The 18,978-nt window shown below is 41.8% G+C and overlaps 1 protein-coding gene and 1 long non-coding RNA gene across 7 annotated transcripts in view; one reads left to right on the plus strand and one right to left on the minus strand.

The window, feature by feature from the left end:
* Nucleotides 1-8,938: 8,938 nt before the first annotated feature.
* Nucleotides 8,939-13,492, minus strand: LOC140648821 (uncharacterized). Of its 2 annotated transcripts, none has more exons than XR_012041347.1 (2): nucleotides 13,395-13,492; nucleotides 8,939-12,561 (listed from the first exon to the last, which is right to left on the minus strand). It is a non-coding gene; the product is annotated as an uncharacterized lncRNA (long non-coding RNA). The 2 variants fall into 2 exon arrangements; XR_012041348.1 differs by having other exon boundaries at nucleotides 8,939-12,558; nucleotides 13,395-13,461.
* Nucleotides 13,493-13,510: 18 nt separating this feature from the next.
* MCPH1 (microcephalin 1) overlaps nucleotides 13,511-18,978 on the plus strand; it is a 136,880-nt gene continuing 131,412 nt past the window's right edge. For 3 of the 5 annotated variants that reach the window (XM_072855150.1, XM_072855146.1, XM_072855147.1), the window contains exons 1-3: nucleotides 13,511-13,616; nucleotides 16,072-16,163; nucleotides 18,596-18,714. In XM_072855150.1, the coding sequence (XP_072711251.1) occupies nucleotides 13,598-13,616; nucleotides 16,072-16,163; nucleotides 18,596-18,714 (230 nt within the window). In that variant the 5' untranslated portion in view covers nucleotides 13,511-13,597. Of the gene's footprint in view, nucleotides 13,617-16,071; nucleotides 16,164-18,595; nucleotides 18,715-18,978 lie in introns of those variants that run through there. The other 2 variants (XM_072855148.1, XM_072855149.1) reach the window with 2 other exon arrangements.

Here is an 18,978-nt window from a genome sequence, read left to right on the forward strand (position 1 = left end):
TTAACAGTTTTAGATGCTCAATCCAAACTTCTCTATATGTCTTGTTTGAAAGGAAGGCAGATGATATTTTCTAGGACTACCAGCACTTTTCCAAGATAAAAGAAGTTAACATAGGCCATGAACATGCAATGAATTTGTCATTCCACTGTAACAGTTCATGTACATACTTTGCCTCTTGTAAACATTTTCTTGCTAGTCAGTGAGAAAGGGTAATCAATCATTCACTTGCTTCTAGGTAAGAACAGTTACTTTTTGGCAGTTATTGGCCAAGCTGTTCCGTGGTAAATTAACAGATGAATTCCATAGTGACTTCTCTATAGGCCTGTACCTTAACAACAAAAATGTTCTATACAGTAGCCACACTGAAATTTAGGCACCCAAAATTATCATAAAAAGTCTAATCATGAGTCTGGAGCCTACTTACTCATGCTCAAACTGCTTTTACTGCCAGCCATATCCTCATGAGTCTCAGGTCTTAATGTCTAGCCAACAAAAAACAATGTGAAAACTTCAACTAGATGAACAGAAATCAGTTTCGGAAATGTTATGTAGCACTGCTGGGCTGCATGAAAGAGTAACTTTTTAACTTTACCAACAGGCATATGGAAATGTAACGTATGTGTGGCAAATTAACATGATGCAGCAAGAACAAGGTGATCTTTTAGTTCTCATGGTGTCTAGCTTTGTGTTACACAATGTATCAGAACTGCATTATGTGAAAGAATACAGAAACTAAAGTAGCTAGATAACCACCTAAAAATAATCTAATTCTTGGACTTTGTCCAAAACAATCTTTGCTCTAAAACTTTGGGATGCCTTATAAAAGTCAAATAACAGTCCTGTTATCAATCAGTGGCTTTCAGTATTTTGCAGTCTGTGGATCTCTACAGCTTTTCCAGTAGATGTATATGTCACTTTAAATGTTCACATCCATTGGATTACTGCATAACAAATACTCTTCATATGGCAAATCCCTAAGAAGTGATCTATGTATCTGTAGCTCACAGGGTAGAAACACTGTCATAATAAATATAATTCATGTAAGTGTTCTGCAAGCATTACATAATGACACTGATCACTCTTAACCGGGGAGCACCCTTTACCTTGTTTCGTTATGTTTTGAACAGTCTGACAAAGTTGCTCACTCTTCTGATAGGTTTTGTTGTATTCTGATGATCCAAATATATTCTATCTCTGCCTTGCTGAAAGATAAATTTGAATCCAGCTTCAAAAAGCTGAAAAGCAAATGGGTTAATCTGTAGCGCTCCCAATTCTCCCATCTGCTATTTACCTTCTTCCTTATAATCCATTTCTGAATTTTATTCCATTTAGTATTAGATGAGCCATATTCATTACTGGCTTCACTAGAATTGCATAAAAGATTAGTTCGATCCCTGATGACTAAAAACATATGATGAGCAACAGAAACAACCAAAATGGGTTTGCTCTACTTGAACATAAATGGATGTTTATCTAACATTTGTCATTTGTTCTTTTGCTGCTTGTCTATAGCCTGCTTGCATGTGTAACAGTACTGAGTTAGTTCTGTTGCGCTTCTTCCATCCAGTTACTGTGATAACAGATTAACTAAGCAGAGCTAGAGGCATGCAAAAGACTTTTTGCAGCTCTTATTCTAGATATTGTTCAAACATATTTGAAGAAGAGAGGGGAAATGGAAAAGCAGAATGAAAAAAAAAACTTCCCAGATGAATCATATTATTAGAATGTATAGCACAAAATGGCATTAGATAATGAGAACTCCAGTTTACTCTATCAATAATTTCTATGCAGGCTGCACTAAAAACTAAGTGCTCCATAACATCATGGAAGACAGCATTCCCAATGGTGATCTGTTCATAGAATCATAGAATCATAGAATCATAGAATATCTCAAGCTGGGAGGCACCCAAAAGGATCATTGAGTCCAGCTCCCTGCTCCTCACAGGACTACCTAAAACTAAACCATATGACTAAGAGCATCGTCCAGACACTCCTTGAACTCTGACAGGTTTGGTGCCGTGATCACTTCCCTGGGGAGCCTGTTCCCCAGTGACCGACCACCCTCCCAGTGAAGGACCTTTTCCTAATGTCCAATCTGAACTTCCCCTGATGAGCTTCATTCCATTTCCTCGTGTCCTATCGCTGGTCACCAGAGAGAGGAGATCAGCACCTCCCCCTCCGCTGCCCCCCTTGAGGAAGTTGTAGACTGCGATGGGGTCACCCCTCAGCCTTCTCTTCTCCAAGATGAACAAACCGAGTGACTTCAGCCACTTCTCATAAGTCTTGCCCTCAAAACCTTTCACCATCCTGGTCATGATCCTCCGGACACACACTAATAGTTTGATGTCCTTCTTATATTGAGGCGCCCAAAAATTCACACAGTACTCGAGGTGGGGCCACACCAGTGCAGTGTCGAGTGGGACAAACACCTCCCTCGGCCGGCTAGCTATGCTGTGCTTGATGCACCCCAGGACACGGTTGGCCCTTTTGGGTGCCAGGGCACACTGTTGACTCATATTCAACCTGCCATCCATTCAAACCCCCAGATCTCTTTCTGTGGGGCTGCTCTCCAACTTCTCATCTCTCCGTTTCTATGTATAACCAGGATTACCCCGTCCCAGGTGGAGAATCCGGCACTTGCTCTTGTTACATTTCACACGGTTGGTGATTGCCCAGCTCTCTAGTCTATCCAGATCTCTCTGTAAGGTCTCTCTACCCTTGAGGGAGTCCACAGCTCCTCCTAATTTAGTATCGTCAGCAAACTTACTTCAAGTACTTTTGATTCCTGCATCCAGATCAATTATAAAAATGTTAAAGAGCAATGGCCCTAAAATTGAGCCCTGGGGAATCCCACTGGTGACTGGCCGCCAGCCTGATGTAACCCCATTTACTGTAACTCCTTGAGCCCGATCCATTAGCCAGTTGCTCACCCAACATATTATGGACTTGCCTAGCTGTGTGCTGGACATTTTATCCAGAAGGATACTGTGAGGGACAGTATCAAAAGCTTTGCTAAAATCCAAAACCACAACATCTACTGGCTTCCCTTGGTCAGCTAGGTGAGTGACCTCGTCATAAAAGGAAATTAAGTTGGTTAAGCAGGACTTTCTCCTCATGAACCTGTGCTGGCTATGACCAATGACTGCATTGTCTCTCAAGTGTTTTTCAATAACTCCCAGAATAACCTTCTCCATAATTCTTCCAGGCACTGAAGTGAGACTGACAGGCCTGTAATTACCAGGGCCTTCCTTCTTTCCCTTCTTGAAAACTGGGACAACATTTGCCAGCTTCCAGTCGACTGGGACCTCTCCAGACTCCCAAGACCATTGAAAAATAATAGAGGTCCCGTGATGACATCAGCCAGCTATTTCAGTACCCTGGGATGAATCCCATCGGGTCTCATAGATTTATGTGCATCCAGCTGGAGCAGCAAGTCTCAAACAAGTTTAGCATTGGCTGGGAGTTTATCATCCCCCCAGTCACAGTCTTTCAACACAGGGCTCTGGGTGTCCCAGGGCCCATCATCATCGCCCTGTTGAAGACAGAGGTGAAGGCAGCATTAAACATCTCTGCTTTGTCTACGTCCCTATTTGTGAGGTGACCGACCTCATCAAGCAACAGACCAATGTTACCTCTAATTCTCCTTTTGCTATTAACATATTTTAAAAAGACTTTTTTGTTGTCCTTCACAGTGCTGGCCAGCTTGAACTCTAATTGAGCTTTGGCCGCACAAATTTTCTCCCTACAGTGGTGAACAGCATCTCTGTAGTCCTCCCATGTTGCCTGTCCTTGCTTCCAATGTCCGTACACTTTCCTTTTCTGCCTAAGTTCTACAAGAAGATCTCTGCTTAGCCAAGCTAACCTTCTGCACCACTTGCTTGACTTCTTACACTTTGGAATTGCCTGCTCCCGTGCTCTTAAGAGATGGCTCTTAAAAAGTGACCAGCATTCATGGACTCAAATACCTTCAAAAGCAGATTCCCAGGGGACCTTACTAATTAGCTCCTTCAGCAGCCTGAAGTCTGCTCTCCCCATATCCTGGGTTGAAGTTTTGTCGGCAGTTTTTCTCTTTTTGTCAACGATTTGAAACTCAACTACTTTGTGGTCATTGTGACCAAGACAGCCACCAATCACCACTTCACCCACGAGTCCCTCTCTGTTTACAAAGAAATCTAGGAGTTAGTTTCCTAGTTAGCTCCCTTAGTACCTGCACCAAGAAGGTATCTTCAACATGCTTCAGAAATTTCCTGGACCTGTTTGCGTCTGCTGTATGATATTCCCAGTTGATGTCTGGGAAGTTAAAATCACCCATAAGGACAAGGGCAGTTGATCTAGAGACATCCCTTAATATCTTGCAGAATAATTCATCCGTGTTGTCATCCTGGCTGGGTGGTCAATAGTAGACTCCCACAACATCCACTTAATTCTTACCCAGAGGCTGTCAACCGTGTCATCGCCAACTGTCGGCACCATACAATCCAACCCCTCCCTTACATACAGCACCACCCCACCACCTCACCTGCCCTGCCTATCCCTCCTGAAGAGCCTATAACCATCCATCACAGCATCCCAGCCACAGGACTCATCCCACCAGGTTTCGCTTATGCCAATGATATCGTAGCTCTGGGACCGGGCCAAAGCTTCTAGCTCCTCTCGTTTATTCCTCATGCTGTGCACATTAATATAAAAACATTTCAAATGCGCTCCAATGTACTGAGCACACCGTGGACCTCACTAGCACACCATTCCTCAAATATTGGCATGCTGCCCTCAGGCTTATCTCTAGTGAGCCTGGTTTTACCCCTTTCCCCCTTCAAATCTAGTTCCAAGCTCTTTCAATGAGCCCTGCTAACTCCTGTGCAAAGGTCCTTTTCCCCCTTTGAGACATGTGTACCCCATCTGTCGCCCAGCAAGCCTGGTGTCATGTAGACTGACCCATGATCAAAAAACCCAAAATTCTGCTGGTGACACCACTCTCGGAGCCAGGTATTGACCTGCTGGCTCATCCTGTTTCTTCCCTCATCATTCCCTGCAACTGGAAGGATAGAGAAGAACAGTGCTTGTGCTCCTGATCCCTTAACCAGTCGTCCCAAGGCCCTGAAGTCTCTCTTGATTGCCCTTGGACTTATTGCAACTTCATTGCTGCCTACATGAAAAATCAATAATGGATAATAATCCGAGGGCCATACCAGGGTAGGAGGTTGTCTCGTCACATCTTTAACCCGGGCCCCTGGGAGGCAGCAGACCTGTTCTTCTCTAAAAGATCAGGTTGCAGTGGTTTTGTTCCACCTTTAGAACACTGGCCTGATCTACAGCATGAGGTGAAAGATGTCTTGGACTGCTGTGAGAGTGCAGTTCCACAGCAGCTTACACTGGTCCAAGTCAGATGTGCTTCAGCCCCTCCCTCAATCATGTGGCCCTGTCCCCTGCTTTGCACAGGCACTGTTGCTCAGAAGTCATGCAGTGACCTAGTTCAGGGAGGTCATCTAGCTGAAAGTTCATAGAATAAAGAATAAAACTGGTTGGAAGTGATCTTGGGAGTCTGTCTAGTCAGGTGCAACGCTGAACTGAGATAATGTTTGCTTGGGTCTTTGTGCGCTCGGCTCTCAAAAACCTCCAAGAACTGATATTCCACAACCTCTCTGGGCAACCTGCTCCATTCCTTGGCTGCCCAGCTCTCTCAGCCTCTCCTCAAAGGACACATATTCCAGCCATCCTGATGGCCCTTCACTGAACTTGCTGCAGTTTACCCATGCCTTTCTTGTACAGGAAGAACCCAAACCAGATTGTATTACTGCCAGAGGTCCTTCCTGCCCAGCTGTAGGACTTTGGATATATCCTTGTTGAATTTAATGAGGTTCCCATCGGCCCATTCAGTTCCCTCTAAATGGCAGTCTTACACTCAGGAATACTGACCCCACTCCCCAGTTAAAGTCATTCACAAACTTAATGGATTCCTTTCTTAAAGCATCAAGGCTCTCACAAATTGGAACTTCAGAAACATAAAAATATGTATTCTGGGTCAGAGTGTACCTAAGCCAGTAACCTGTCTCAGATAGTCTCAACCTGCTTATGGCTTCAGGATTTCGTGAACTAGGCATAGTTGTGATATATTTAGTAGCCCCCAGTATATTTTCCTTCCAGCCTCCATCTGAATTCTGTGACCACTTTTGTCATCCCCAACACGTGGCTGCCAGGAGTTCTACAGTTTAAGTTCCTCTTGTGTGAAAAAAAAAACCTTTTTCTTGTTTGTTCTGAATCTGCCTTCTGCTAATTTCTTTTGATGCCCCTACTTCTTTATTGGGAACAGAGAGCGAACAGCCACTCCCCAACCACCCTCTCCAGGCCACTCATCATTCTATTATATTATATCCCTCCCTCAGCTGACTGCTTCCCAGTTCATTTCGAGGTCTGCTTAATCATACAGAATCTATTCCATACCTTTGATCATGCCAGTCACACTTCTCTGAACCTGAACTCTACTATACCCTACTTAACTTCGGAGACAAGATCTGCTGACAAGATGCGGGCAAACTATAGTTGCATGTGTAGTAGTGTTCCTTGTTTTGCTGTCTATTCCTGACGAGACAGTACCAGAGGGCTCCTTTCCTGTGTGTACCACTTCATCCATAAGATATGTCAGAAGCTCTAGTTGGCAAGTAAAGCACTTTAGATGCTTTCAAATGAGTTTTGGTCATTTGTGTCAGGGAGATATAAGAAGTTCATACTTACCATTATTCTCTTTGCTATGTGCACTGCTTCAGGAGCTGTCAGCTGCAGCAAATGTGCATCAGTGCCTTTCCTGCCCCAGTTCACAGCCTGAACTCCAAACTTACCCTACCGTTGCTTTTCCTGAGACTCACATAAACTGTGGAGCTCACAGCAGGAGATGGAAACCTCTTAAATTGCTCTCACATGTATCACCAAGACCTGCCTGAACACACGCAGCAGGACAGTGTTTTTAAACAGTAACTTTTGGGCTGCTTTGCCAAGTGAGAATAGGATCATGAAGCATTTTGGATACCCTTCCTTAATGCTGTCTTCCATAGTCCGGAACTGCATCTCCGCAAACGGTTGTATGAAAAGCAGGCAGCCTGTGGTCAGTAGTCCAGTTCTGCATTGCTTGGGAAAAATCACAAACCCTTAGCACAGAATTTTAGTACAGAGGTCAGATAAACTGGCTTTCCCGCCCCTTCACAGCTGCAGTCATAGCCTGAACTGCAGGCAGTGAAAACTGTTCAGATGGCAGATGCATAAGCCTTCCGCGCCAGCATGAACAACACAGACACCTGCTTATTAGCATGTTGTTGAGTCATGCTCTCAATTACATGATGGGCTGTTATTTTTCAGCACGGTGCTGTGTTTTTCTTCCGTGATAGGCCTTTGGGGTCATAGTGTGTCAAAGACATTGACTTACTGGGTGAGTTAAAACTTACAAGGGTAGGTCTCTATCCTATTATCAGCATTTCACAAACTCAAAATAAAGCTAGTGCTGTGTCAGCAGATTAGCTGTGGATCTAAAAGGGGTGATTTCTTAAATTACAGGGTAGAAAGAGAAAATAAAATTGGTGTCACTACCTCAGTTGAAAGAAAAAAAATTAACTGCTTTTTCCTTTCCTGAAGAAGGCCTCATACTTAGTACACGTCATTTTCTTCATCATGAACATCAGCATTAGGAAATGAACAGCCATCTCATTGATGAGAACATTCAACAATTTTGTAAGACTACATGATCCATAATATTACACTTTCTTTGTGACAATAAATAAATGCCCCTCATAATTTTTTCCACATTCCATCAAACACAAATACGGAGTGAGACTACCAGTAAAAGTTTTTGACAATGATAAATACACATCCATCTGACAAGTTTATGCAACTTTTTTTTCTCAATATTGTTCACAAAGATCTTTTGGCTATTAAAAAGACCCTAATTTTTTTGTTTGCTTGTTTTACTAATATACACTAATACTCCACATAATATATACTAAAAGAAACAGGGAAAATATGAGATAAGAATTTCCTCATCTGTTTAGATTGAATTACTCTGCAAAACAGAAAAGCTTTCACTATTCTGTGGAACAGAAGTGGAAAGCCAAAACATGCCTTTTTAAGCATCAGTCAAAGGAGGAAAACAGGAAAACAAACAAGGCACTGTTGGCAATCTCAGGAGGCATTCTGCTTGTGGAGAGGTAGTAAGACTAGAATGCCTCTGGGACTTACTGAGGCATGACTCCTGTATCTTATTTACAACAGTTCAACAAAAACTACTGCCAGCATGTGTGTCAGATTACTATGTGGTATGAAAAATGGCAGCGTCAGAGTTTCCTTTCACTAGTATGGCCCCAATTTTGAGCTATATTAGCATCACTTTCAGCTGGTTTCCTGGCCTGTAATCCTACTGTGTGTCACCAAAATTCAGTTCTAACCAGCTGGAGGTGGCCATTCCTGGGGTCAAAGACGTCTTCCTGGTGCTAACTGGTCAGGAACAATTTTGCTGATTTTTATACCAATTAGGATAGGAGAAAGGAAAAGGCATTTAGGAGCAATGTATGGCATAGGGAAGGGACGAAAATAATCAATTGCATAAATGAGGATTCCTGAGATCAAGCTACCCTATAGCTCTTTTTCATAAGACAATTGTTGTCTAGACAAAGGTAACAAAGATCAAATCTATGTTGCTTTAATAAACCATTTGATATATGTTATTACTGCATATGAAGAAGGGGGTTTGTTCAAGAAGTTGTAAGTGGGGAAGGTAGATAGGGATAAGACGGGTCACAGCAGAGGGAGAACTAAAGATGATTCTAATGGAGATCCTGAATGAGCAGTTAAGACTCAGTCGTAGCTCCAGTTGAATCTTAGATCCAGTTAATATCCCATCTTACTTACCATTTTAATTATGAGCTTAGAAATAAAGAGAGTGTGTGCTATTGAAATCTGCAGATGGCCTGAACAGAGGCTTTATTAAAACAGAGGCAGACCAGAACATAGAAACAATTGGATGAGCTTACATATTGGAATGCAACGAAATTAGAAACTAATAAACAAGCAGCTACAATGTTGGAGCTCATCAGCTGGAAATATTAGTCTATCGCAGAATAATTATGTGGCCCTGAGAAAAGGCACATATGATCCTAGGGTGGATTATATAAAGTATATCCAGAAGCCTAGTATTAACATCACGGTACATGGCAGCTGAAACACTGTACAATTTTGTATGCTACTTAAGAAAGTGACATTCAAACTGGAACAGGCACAGACAAGAACTGTTAAGGTTACTGAGAAAATGAGGAGTCTACTTTGTCAGAGGAGACTACGATAGTTGATGTGGACAATCAGAGCTGCTTTCTGGGGCTTCCTCCATGAAGGCAACATGCAAGTTTGCACCTCCTCCAAGCACTTCTTCCCATCTCTGCATCTGTAATGGTCAAGGAGCATTGTAGAGAAGATAACTCCAAATATGTTTTGGCATACAACCATTCAGGTGTGAAATACACAGATTGACTGACTGGCATTTACAACTTTAGGGGAAGTAATACACCCCAACTTTTTAAGTTTACCTGGGACCCATGACTCACATTTGGAAATTTAAGAATGAAGAAAAATACAAAAGGTTAAAACTGTTGTTTGTCCAAATTGGAAACAGGCCCATAAAGCCAACGAACCAACGAAACAAACACCTCCCAATGATAAATACACAAAACTAGACTATACATAATAATAACAAACCTTCTTAATTGTTCTAGGTATCTGTCACATGCTTAATGTCAAGTCTTAGGGAGTAATTCATAGCCCACCATCTGAACTCTGTTTCTGAGAAATTAACCTTGTCTCTGTATTACAGCCTTACAAAATACCATCCCAAAGATGCCTTCCAATTTATATCAATCAATTAAGGACTAGCTGAGGGTGAATCTTTTGAATTATCAAAGAAATACTTGAGAACACAGCTCCTTTTTATATTTTACTTAATTTCGGAAAACTACTGCATTGTAGGTTTTTTTTAGTTTTCCAAGATTGTTTGGATGCCTGGGAAACGTTTAGGTGTTCATAGGGCTATTACTTCTTTGGAACTATTACTTATTTTTGATTAGGAGGCCAAGTGAAATGTAACTTTCACTGGTGCTTCCTTTTTCAACATAATATAACCTGTAAAACCCTTTCTTCCCAGTGCAGCATTCTATAACCTGTATGCCCCAGTAAGTACTGACTGTACAGAAACCATGTCAATCTTAGAGTTTATGCTGTATTCCTAGCTTTATAGACACCATGAAATTGCATATCATCAAGCCAAACAAGCCTATTAAGAGGGCACTTACATTAAGTTTACTTCCACTCCATTTGTTGTCATTTTCAGGAGTTCATTATGTCACAAAAGCTAAAACAGCCTGATGTATTCAAACTGGTAAAATAGTAGCTGCAAAAATGTATTGCTGCTTTCTGTAAGTAATACAGGACAATAAATGCTAAGGAGGAACTGCCAACAAGACAATACTGGCACAAGAACAGACAGCTATTAACTACCAGTGGAATTTTGAAGTTTTGTCACCATCTGAGAATGAAGTTCTTGTAAAGCTTGAAGTAACTGTGAGGTCAAAACTTCAACAGTTTAAGACAAAACTGTAAAATCATGAGATAATTTTGGCATTGTATGTATTTGTCTCTGTAATAAAAAAGGTGGGTATCCCAAGCCTGATGTTCCCGTGAGTAGTCCTAGTCTGTTCCAATAATGAGTTGTACCAGCTTCTTGCAGCCACTATTCTTCATTGTCTCTACCAGTGTAGAATCAGAGCATACAGGTATAATTGTACATTTCAGCATATTTCCTTTTAGAGTCTATAAAACCTGCTACTACTTTTCAGTTAAAGGCTCAAACACAGCCTGTGGGTTTTTTTTACTGAAGGTCCCCAGTCTTCTATCCTAGATTAAGTATTATGCCTGGACACATATGTACAGATTGATGGATTTTAATTATGCTGAAATTTCCCCCTCTCCAGATTTTCCTTTTGTTAGAACCACTGGCTGTAGGATCCTGTTGTTTGTGTCAGCTTTGGTCATGTGGATTGAGTTGAATTATCTGACTGACACAGCTGGAAACCATTCACAAAAACATGTAGTTTTCATGGATATGTTGAAGATATCCACCATAAAATGGTGGTACTATCTCAGCTGTCTCACATTAGACAGTTTCCTATCCCATACGAATCCAAAGAGATTGTCTGGGTGTGTCCAATTTTGAACTAATGTTATTTACACATGCTCAACAGAATTACATCTGCTTGCTAATTTCCTGAACACCTCAGTTTCATTATGTGTGTTTCCAAACTCCAATTGAAAGCTCACAGCTACTTATTCTACACATAATCACTAATTTAGAAATGGTTCTGAATCTACAGAAGCACTAACAGTGACAAGACTCCCACTCATTTCAGTGGGGCCAGAGTTTCAGAGATTAAATGCTGCCTCTTCGATGTTATCATTTCTATATCCCCATACACAACAGAGCTCTCACCGAGCAGAAGGCTATCTCCAGCCGCACTGAGAACTGAATCTCTCTGACAGCATATATTTAAATCTCCCCTACCTCTGCTTCTGGAATTGCCTTCAGACCAATGGTGTTCATAGGTACAGCATTAAGAGTAGACTCCTTTTCCTTGAGACATGGTTGAAAATCTTTGTAAAAATATTTCATTATTGCCTAGCAAAGAGCTGTGTAACATACTGACAGAAATACAAAGGATAACTAAATACATACAAACATATATACATAGATTGATTGGTCACTTTATTCACATAGTGAATACACAGGCAAAAGGAAGTCTGTCACAGGTTCAGAAGACAGAGCACCCAAGAGCTTGTGTTCAACAGACGCCATAGATCTAGGGTCATACTAATGCCCTGGAAATTAAACAAACTATATCAATGCTAAAATATTGTATACTAGATTAAGATATCTTAAATAGCATTGGTATAGCCATCTGCTTGGTAGACTCCTAGGGGTCAAGATTTTAAGTTTTGAGCTTGATCATGAAAGTAAGAATGGACATAATGGACCGCACCAAAGCCTTTTTAGGTTAGCACTGTCTCTCCAGTGGGAGATGACTGAAGAAAGAACAAAAGAAAAGAAAACCCCAAAGTGTTCACTACACGTTCTCAGAGTCCAGCAATCTGCAATTCAGGGCTTTACTGAGGTAAAGGTGTTTTCATACATTTTTGATAGTCCTAAGATGGATTTCATGAATTTGCTGAATTTGCTTCTAGAAACCATGTGGTTTGCCAGCACTCTGAACACACTTCCACAGCCTGACGAGGCACAATGTGGAAACATCTCTTCCAAGACCCCACCTGCTAGTTTCATTTGGTGCCCACTAGTTCTCGTTGGGAATGCACTACTCTGCATTCACCTTCTCCACGCACTCATGATTTTAGAGACCTCTAGCACACCTACCTTCTGCCATTCCTCTTCCAGGCTGACGAGTCTTTGTCTGAATAGCTACTTCTCATATGGAAATCATGCAGTATGCTTGTTTTGCATCTCTATTAGTTTTTCCATTTCTGCTGCATTATTTTTCAGACAAAGAAACGAGGATTGCACATTGAAGATTTCAGAAGAGCACAAATTTATACAACCATATAGCAATGCCCAAGCTTCCAAGCTGTGCGAGTTGCATAGTAAAGCTGTGGAGCATCATTTTCCTTTAAAAAATATATGCTCCTTCTTTATTATTGTTAATCTCCTTATACTCACTAATTCCATTATTGTATTATAAACTTTATCATTTTTTCCTGGGGAAGACATCATGTTTTCTCTCTCTTACTTTCCTCTGGTATCACATTTGCTACACTCCAGCCTTCTAGAACCAAAGCCATTTCACGTAAGGGTGAGCTTACTATAGTCAATAGTACAGTTGCCCTCAAGTAATTTTGGATGCCTTCGTAAATACTGCCTGGCCAGGCCCGTTTGCTAATCCCTGTTTGGCTGGCTTTCTCAGTTATTTTTTTTTACTTCAGACACTGCAGTTTGAGCCACCAGAGTTCAGACGACACTGGTTCTCTAATGCCCCTTCCTACAAAGTAAAATTCTTCAGAGAAGCCTCCTGAGGACTCCTCATGGTGAACACAGACACAGAAAATTCATTTATTGCTTGGCTTTTCAAAACAGTTTTCAGCAGCATTTGGCTGTCCCGAGGCTCCCCCAACACTACGCTTGGCTGGAGCTGGCTCGACAGACCACATGTATCTCTATATCTCTACAAGGGGCTTCAGGACGCCAGGACTACTTTGTATCCTCGATTTCCACAGCCACGACACCGACAGCACTCGAACGCCATCCCTCACACCTCCTGCCGGGCCCTGCCCCAGGCTCCCCCTCACCCGCCAGGACCGCTCACCGCCACAGGCCGCGCTCGCTCCCGCCACACCGCCACGGCCGGGCGAGCCCTGCACCTTCCTTGGCCGCTGCCGGCCGCAACGCGCAGGCGCAGCGGGGGGGGGGGGGGCGCAGCATGCAGCGCGCAGGCCCGGCAGCGGTGCGTGGAGGCGGGTTTGAACGGTGGCGGGTACCGGAGCCGCTTGGTGTTGTGCCGCGCCGTTAATGGAGCCCGTCCTGAAAGGTACCGGCTCGTCCGCTGTGCGGGGACAGGGCCGGCGGCTGGGCCGCGCTTCTCCTGGTGCGGCTGAGGGGAGCTGCCGGGCTGGAGCGGGTCCGTTTTAAAGCGCTGCGCTGGCACCACGCCTGCTTGCGGCCCTTTCCCCGGTGCTTCCCGGTGGGGCTGCCGGCGGAGAGCAGCCGGGCCTGGCGGGGCCGGGGCCGGGGCCGCTGTGGGGACTCCGGCTCGTGGGGGCTGCTCGCGTCCTTCCTCGCCCGGGATCTCTCCCGGGGGCGGCCCGGCGCCGAGTCCGGGATGGGACCTAGCCCTCGGGGCGGGTCAGTCTTCAGCTCAGCCGCGTGACGCGGCTCCCCCGCGGGTGGGAGTCCCTCCCGTGGGCGCGGGAGGGGGGCGGGACGGAGAGGGCTTCGCTGCAGGGCTGCTGTGGCTAATCGCGAATCCTCCCGAAACCGGCGGCGGGGACTGGCGGCCGGGCCGCCCCCGGCGTGTCTCGGTGGGACGCGGATCGTGCCCGGCGCAGGCCTGGCGGGGCCGTGTGGCAGCTGGGGCGGGCGGGGCTGGAAACAAGGAGGGCCCCTCCGGCAGGGGAGGGAGCGACTGCCGCTTGGGGTGGCTCCCGGTACGGCACTGGCCGGCGCTGCCATCACCCCCCTCTGCCGCCACGCATCGGTGTCTGCCTCGCTCTTCCCGTCCTGATCAGTCGTGGCTTGATCCTGTCTGGTTTCTTCTGCACCCTTCTAAATTTCTGCCTCGCTAGGTTGCCCTCTGTTTATTTTCCCTACTCTCACCGTCTTCTCTGAGATCTTGTAGCATAAGTTGCCGTTTACAAGAACCAAGCTCTACTCAGAGCTCTTCTAGTTCAAAAAAAGCTCAAAACCTTTCCTCATTTTCCTTTCCATCCACTGTACAAAAGCTACAAAGTGCCTTGTCTTTTGTTGGAGTATACTTGCTTAGCTAAAATTGGCTAATTCTTGTAAAATATACCTTTGATCCTACTGCAGGTGCATGCAGCTTTGAAGTAATGTTCCTCTAAGTTCCTAGTTTGACCTTCACTGAACTGCTCTAACCTGTTTTATTAGGAGAATTATAACGATGATAATTCTCCTAATAATTCTAAACTAAAATATTTGATGTAAGAGGAAGGTATCGTTTTTTCAAATGTCAGTGCAATATTTTTTACAATCAGGAAAAAAATCAACTCTGGCAAAGGTGCCCTGGTTCAGCAGTAGAATGAACACAATTAGAAGTGCATTGGAGTAGACTTGTCTTAAGTTCCCATGTATATCTGAAGTCATAGGACTGATAAGGAGATTTTTCCCTGTGGTTTGGCTGTTCCAGGTTTTTTATGTTCCATATTTCTCTTCTATGGTAAAAGTATTTCTAACAATTATAAAAATATGTTAATCTTCATAAAAGTACTTATACTGTTGGAGCATTATTCTGATCTTCATTTAGAAAGAAGACAGATGACAGTACATAATAATGAATCAGAGGGACATACATAGTAACTAAGATACCTAACCAATGTTTGCCAAGGATGACCCTTTTAAATTGACACTTTCAATTTTATTTATGAGTTCTGAGAGTTGTCTGGCCTGCAGTTTGTGTAAAGTTGGTTTTGGTGAACTGTCATTCCTCCAGTTTTCTGGAACTTTCTTGATTCACCATTCAAAATGGGAAATTGGCATGGCCGATGGAGCTGTAGGTCACTTTAGTGCCCGTCCTAAGTAAAATACTGAAGGGATTGTTATGAGTTTCATTTGCTTATCCCTCCATATCAATACATCTGGGTTTGTTTGTTTGTTTAAAGACCTTCTCAACCAAGGCTGATTTCATTCCTTGAAGAGATTATTAATCTGGTTGATAAAGGAAGCTACTTAAATGTGATATACCTAAAGTTATGTAAAGCAGCTGACATGAAATTGTATTGGCCCCTGTGATATGTACTTAATTTGGGGTGATTCAGTATAAATAAGGTGGAATTTTAAGTCAGTTGGAAATTGTTAAGTAATATTTCTGCAGAGTTTTCTGGTGATTTGGGGAAGGAATAATTCCATTACATTTATTTCATTATGTTCTGTAACTTGTGTTATATCAACTTGTCTTAAAATTTTTGATTAACCTGAAGATTAGCAGTGATTAATGGTAAGGGTAAGCAGTCATGTAAAGGTACTGCATTGCTTGTTAAGCTGGTAGTGTGTTTTAAATAGACCACGTAAAAAGTTGTGTAACTAGTGTCAAACTTCTAAGTTTGTTCCATTACAAATAATTTAAGGGACAGAAATACTCTAAAAAGAACATTCTGCTGCTAACATCTGATACTCAGATTATTAAATGATATACTTGCTACCAAATGCAAGATGTATAAAGGCAAAATTTTGTTGGAAAGGCAGTTTAACCAATTTTACCATAGTACATACTTCATTAGCTGTTTGTCATTTTCTCTCTTCTGATCCAGGTATATCTGCATTTGTAGAAGTTTGGTCATCTAACAGAACAGAAAATTACTCGAAAACCTTTGAACAGCAGCTTCTTGATATGGGAGCAAAAGTAAGGAAACTATTTTGAAATAAATAGAGTAGGAAAGCTCTTAATTACAAACCAGCTTGCTTGTTCTGCTTGTCATGTATATTTCTTTGTAGCATGAGTTTTTAAAGTGCAGGAAGGAAGATAATCACAGACCTGAGAATAGATGAACATGCTGTAAAATTCTTATTAGCAACAGATGGGAAATGCATTTAAAGCCTCCCTATCTCTAGAAACCTCTTTGTATATTAATATTATAGCATGCATTCATTGTGAAGTATTGGGCTTGCCACGTACTGTGGGCAAACCAAATCTAAGTGTTGAAAACCTGTGGTTTCCAAGTATGTACCTTATGTTGTTTTGTTTTCTTTAACTTGTAGGCAGCTGCTCTGTTGTTACTACAATATTTTCTAACCCAAGTACCATGACATTTTATTCTTCCATTCACTCATACAAATGTGGTTCAACTCCAGAACGTGGTTTAACTCCAGAAAGTGCTAGTAAAAATATATCTTAAGAGTCTTTGTATATGTCTCTGATTTTTTTTTTCCATATCAAGTACAGTTGACTTACAGGTGCAAAATATGTTTAATTGCCAGCTGTAAAATTTCAATCAAAGACCAAAGTCAAACTGGCATCTTCCCTTCTTGCACATTATCACCAGTTAATGGAGATTTTTACAGCCCACATCGTGCTCTAAATAACACTTGCATGAACTCCCTGTGCTTTTTAAGTGGGCATGTGTACATGTATCTTACTGTATTTTAGGAATTTTTGCTAATCTCCTCAAAGCCTCTCTTTCTCTATGAATTTAGCTGAGATAGCATGACAGAAGAGTAGAATAACTGTTTTTGTAATAAAAGCAAATGCAACTCTCAATAAATAATTCAAATAAGAAATATTTCTTGTTCTTTTGTGCTGTACTATCAGATCTATGGAATTGTGATGATGTTAGGTTTTTCTCACAGAAAATATGACAAGGCATAAGGCTTCAAATTTCATCAAGTTGATAAAAAAGTAGCTGGATATGGTCAAAGGTATAGGCAGATGGTACAAATGAGCCTATTTAGCAGATCCCTATGACTGAAAAGGGGTGGTCCTGCTCCTTCACTATTCCATACACTTCCTTGCCTTTTATTGGGCTGAGCGCATGATAGTAAACAGACTTGGCTCACTCTGTCAGGAAGAAAATTCTAAATTAGTTTTTCACTAGATTGTTGATTCAGACATCTCAAGCTAAGGTCAGGTGAGAAGCAGAAGATGTCCAGGATAAGGGAGGAGACAGGAGAGGTGAGAGGAAGGTGTAAGGTGGTACTCCTCCATAATTTGGAGGCAAAGCTGTATCAAGCATCTGTCCCCTTAGGACATGGGCTATGAGCTGGATACTAGCATAAGCGAGTAAGCAATTGTATCTGGAGTCATAACTTATTCTGAAAGAGATTAATTGGTCCTGTATACCTAGATACTTAAATATCATGGTTTTTTTTCTTCCAAGAAGCAATAAACCAGCTTGCCACCAGAAATTTTTGGAAAAGCTGAATAGTTTTCTTAAAGCCAAATATAGATCCAACATGTTGGGAGCCAAGTCTAGTGATGCAATTGAGAGCACAACACAAAGCTACACAGCTATTTCCATTTGGCTGTGCTGAGAAGATGCTGCTGTAAAATACAAATTGTACTCATCTCACCATGTCAACGATCACAACAACTGATCAAACAGTTTTATGAATAGGATTTTTAGTTTCCCCAAAAGGAAACTTTGGTTGTGAAGAATGGAGTATCTAGAACTAAAAAGGTTATCACTTAGTTGTCAACAGAGGCTGATAACTGAAGATTTGATCAGTTGTACAACACAATGAAAATGTCAGGTATGATATTAGCTGTACTGACTTAAGTTTTCTGTATTTCTCACTTTTTAAAGTGTTCCCATATAATTTTTGTTTGTTTGTAGTAGTGTCAGCCTTCCCTCAAAACTATAGTGACCTTTATTGATGAGAATAAGTTTAAGGGATGAGGTTAGCTGTACTCTTTAAGCCTGTGAGTTCTTTGCTAAATAAAAAATGTAATTTGGCATTTCTTTGGATAGTGGCAACTACTTTCTGTACTGGCTGTTGCATAAGAAATGATGTTGGGCTACATAAATAAAAATGTTGTAAGATTAGTGATACAGGTAGAGTAGGGAGATTAAAATGGTAACCTAGAGGAAAGAAGTTTGAAAACAAAAGGCTACTCTAGCTGTCTAGCATGCATTGCATTGGCTTGACTAATGAGACTTAAGTTTTGATTGCTTGAGGCTTCTTGCGAAGATGAGAAAGATGAAAAGAGTCCTTGACATAATGTTTTGAATAAGTTTTTACGCTAATGGTTTATACATTAAAAATGGACTACACTAGCTAGTTTCATTAGCATTTTCTGATTATCAGACTTAAAGATGAGCTCTCTGTGTACTTCTGCAGGTTTCAAAAACTTTGAACAAGCACGTCACCCATGTAGTCTTCAAAGATGGACGTTTGGCTACATGGAGAAAAGCAAAGAAGATGGGTGTAAAAATAGTTTCTGTACTCTGGGTGGAGAAGTGAGTACTCGTGAATATAATGAATGTGACCCATTCCAGAGATAATGGATTCTAGTATTGTTTTATTTTAAAACTTAACTACAGTACCTGGTTTTTTTAATGTACTTGAAATAGTGATAAATCTATGAGTAAATGATGACTTTCCTATGACATTATTCCTATTATTAAGCATGTTACTTGCATAAAAATGTAAAATATTAACTCTTGAAAAATGAATGTGTTGAAGTAGTTCTGTAGTATATTTTTCAAACATTCAGTGTTCCA

This window comes from Ciconia boyciana, chromosome 3, assembly GCF_034638445.1.
Source record: "Ciconia boyciana chromosome 3, ASM3463844v1, whole genome shotgun sequence".
NCBI lineage: Eukaryota > Metazoa > Chordata > Aves > Ciconiiformes > Ciconiidae > Ciconia > Ciconia boyciana.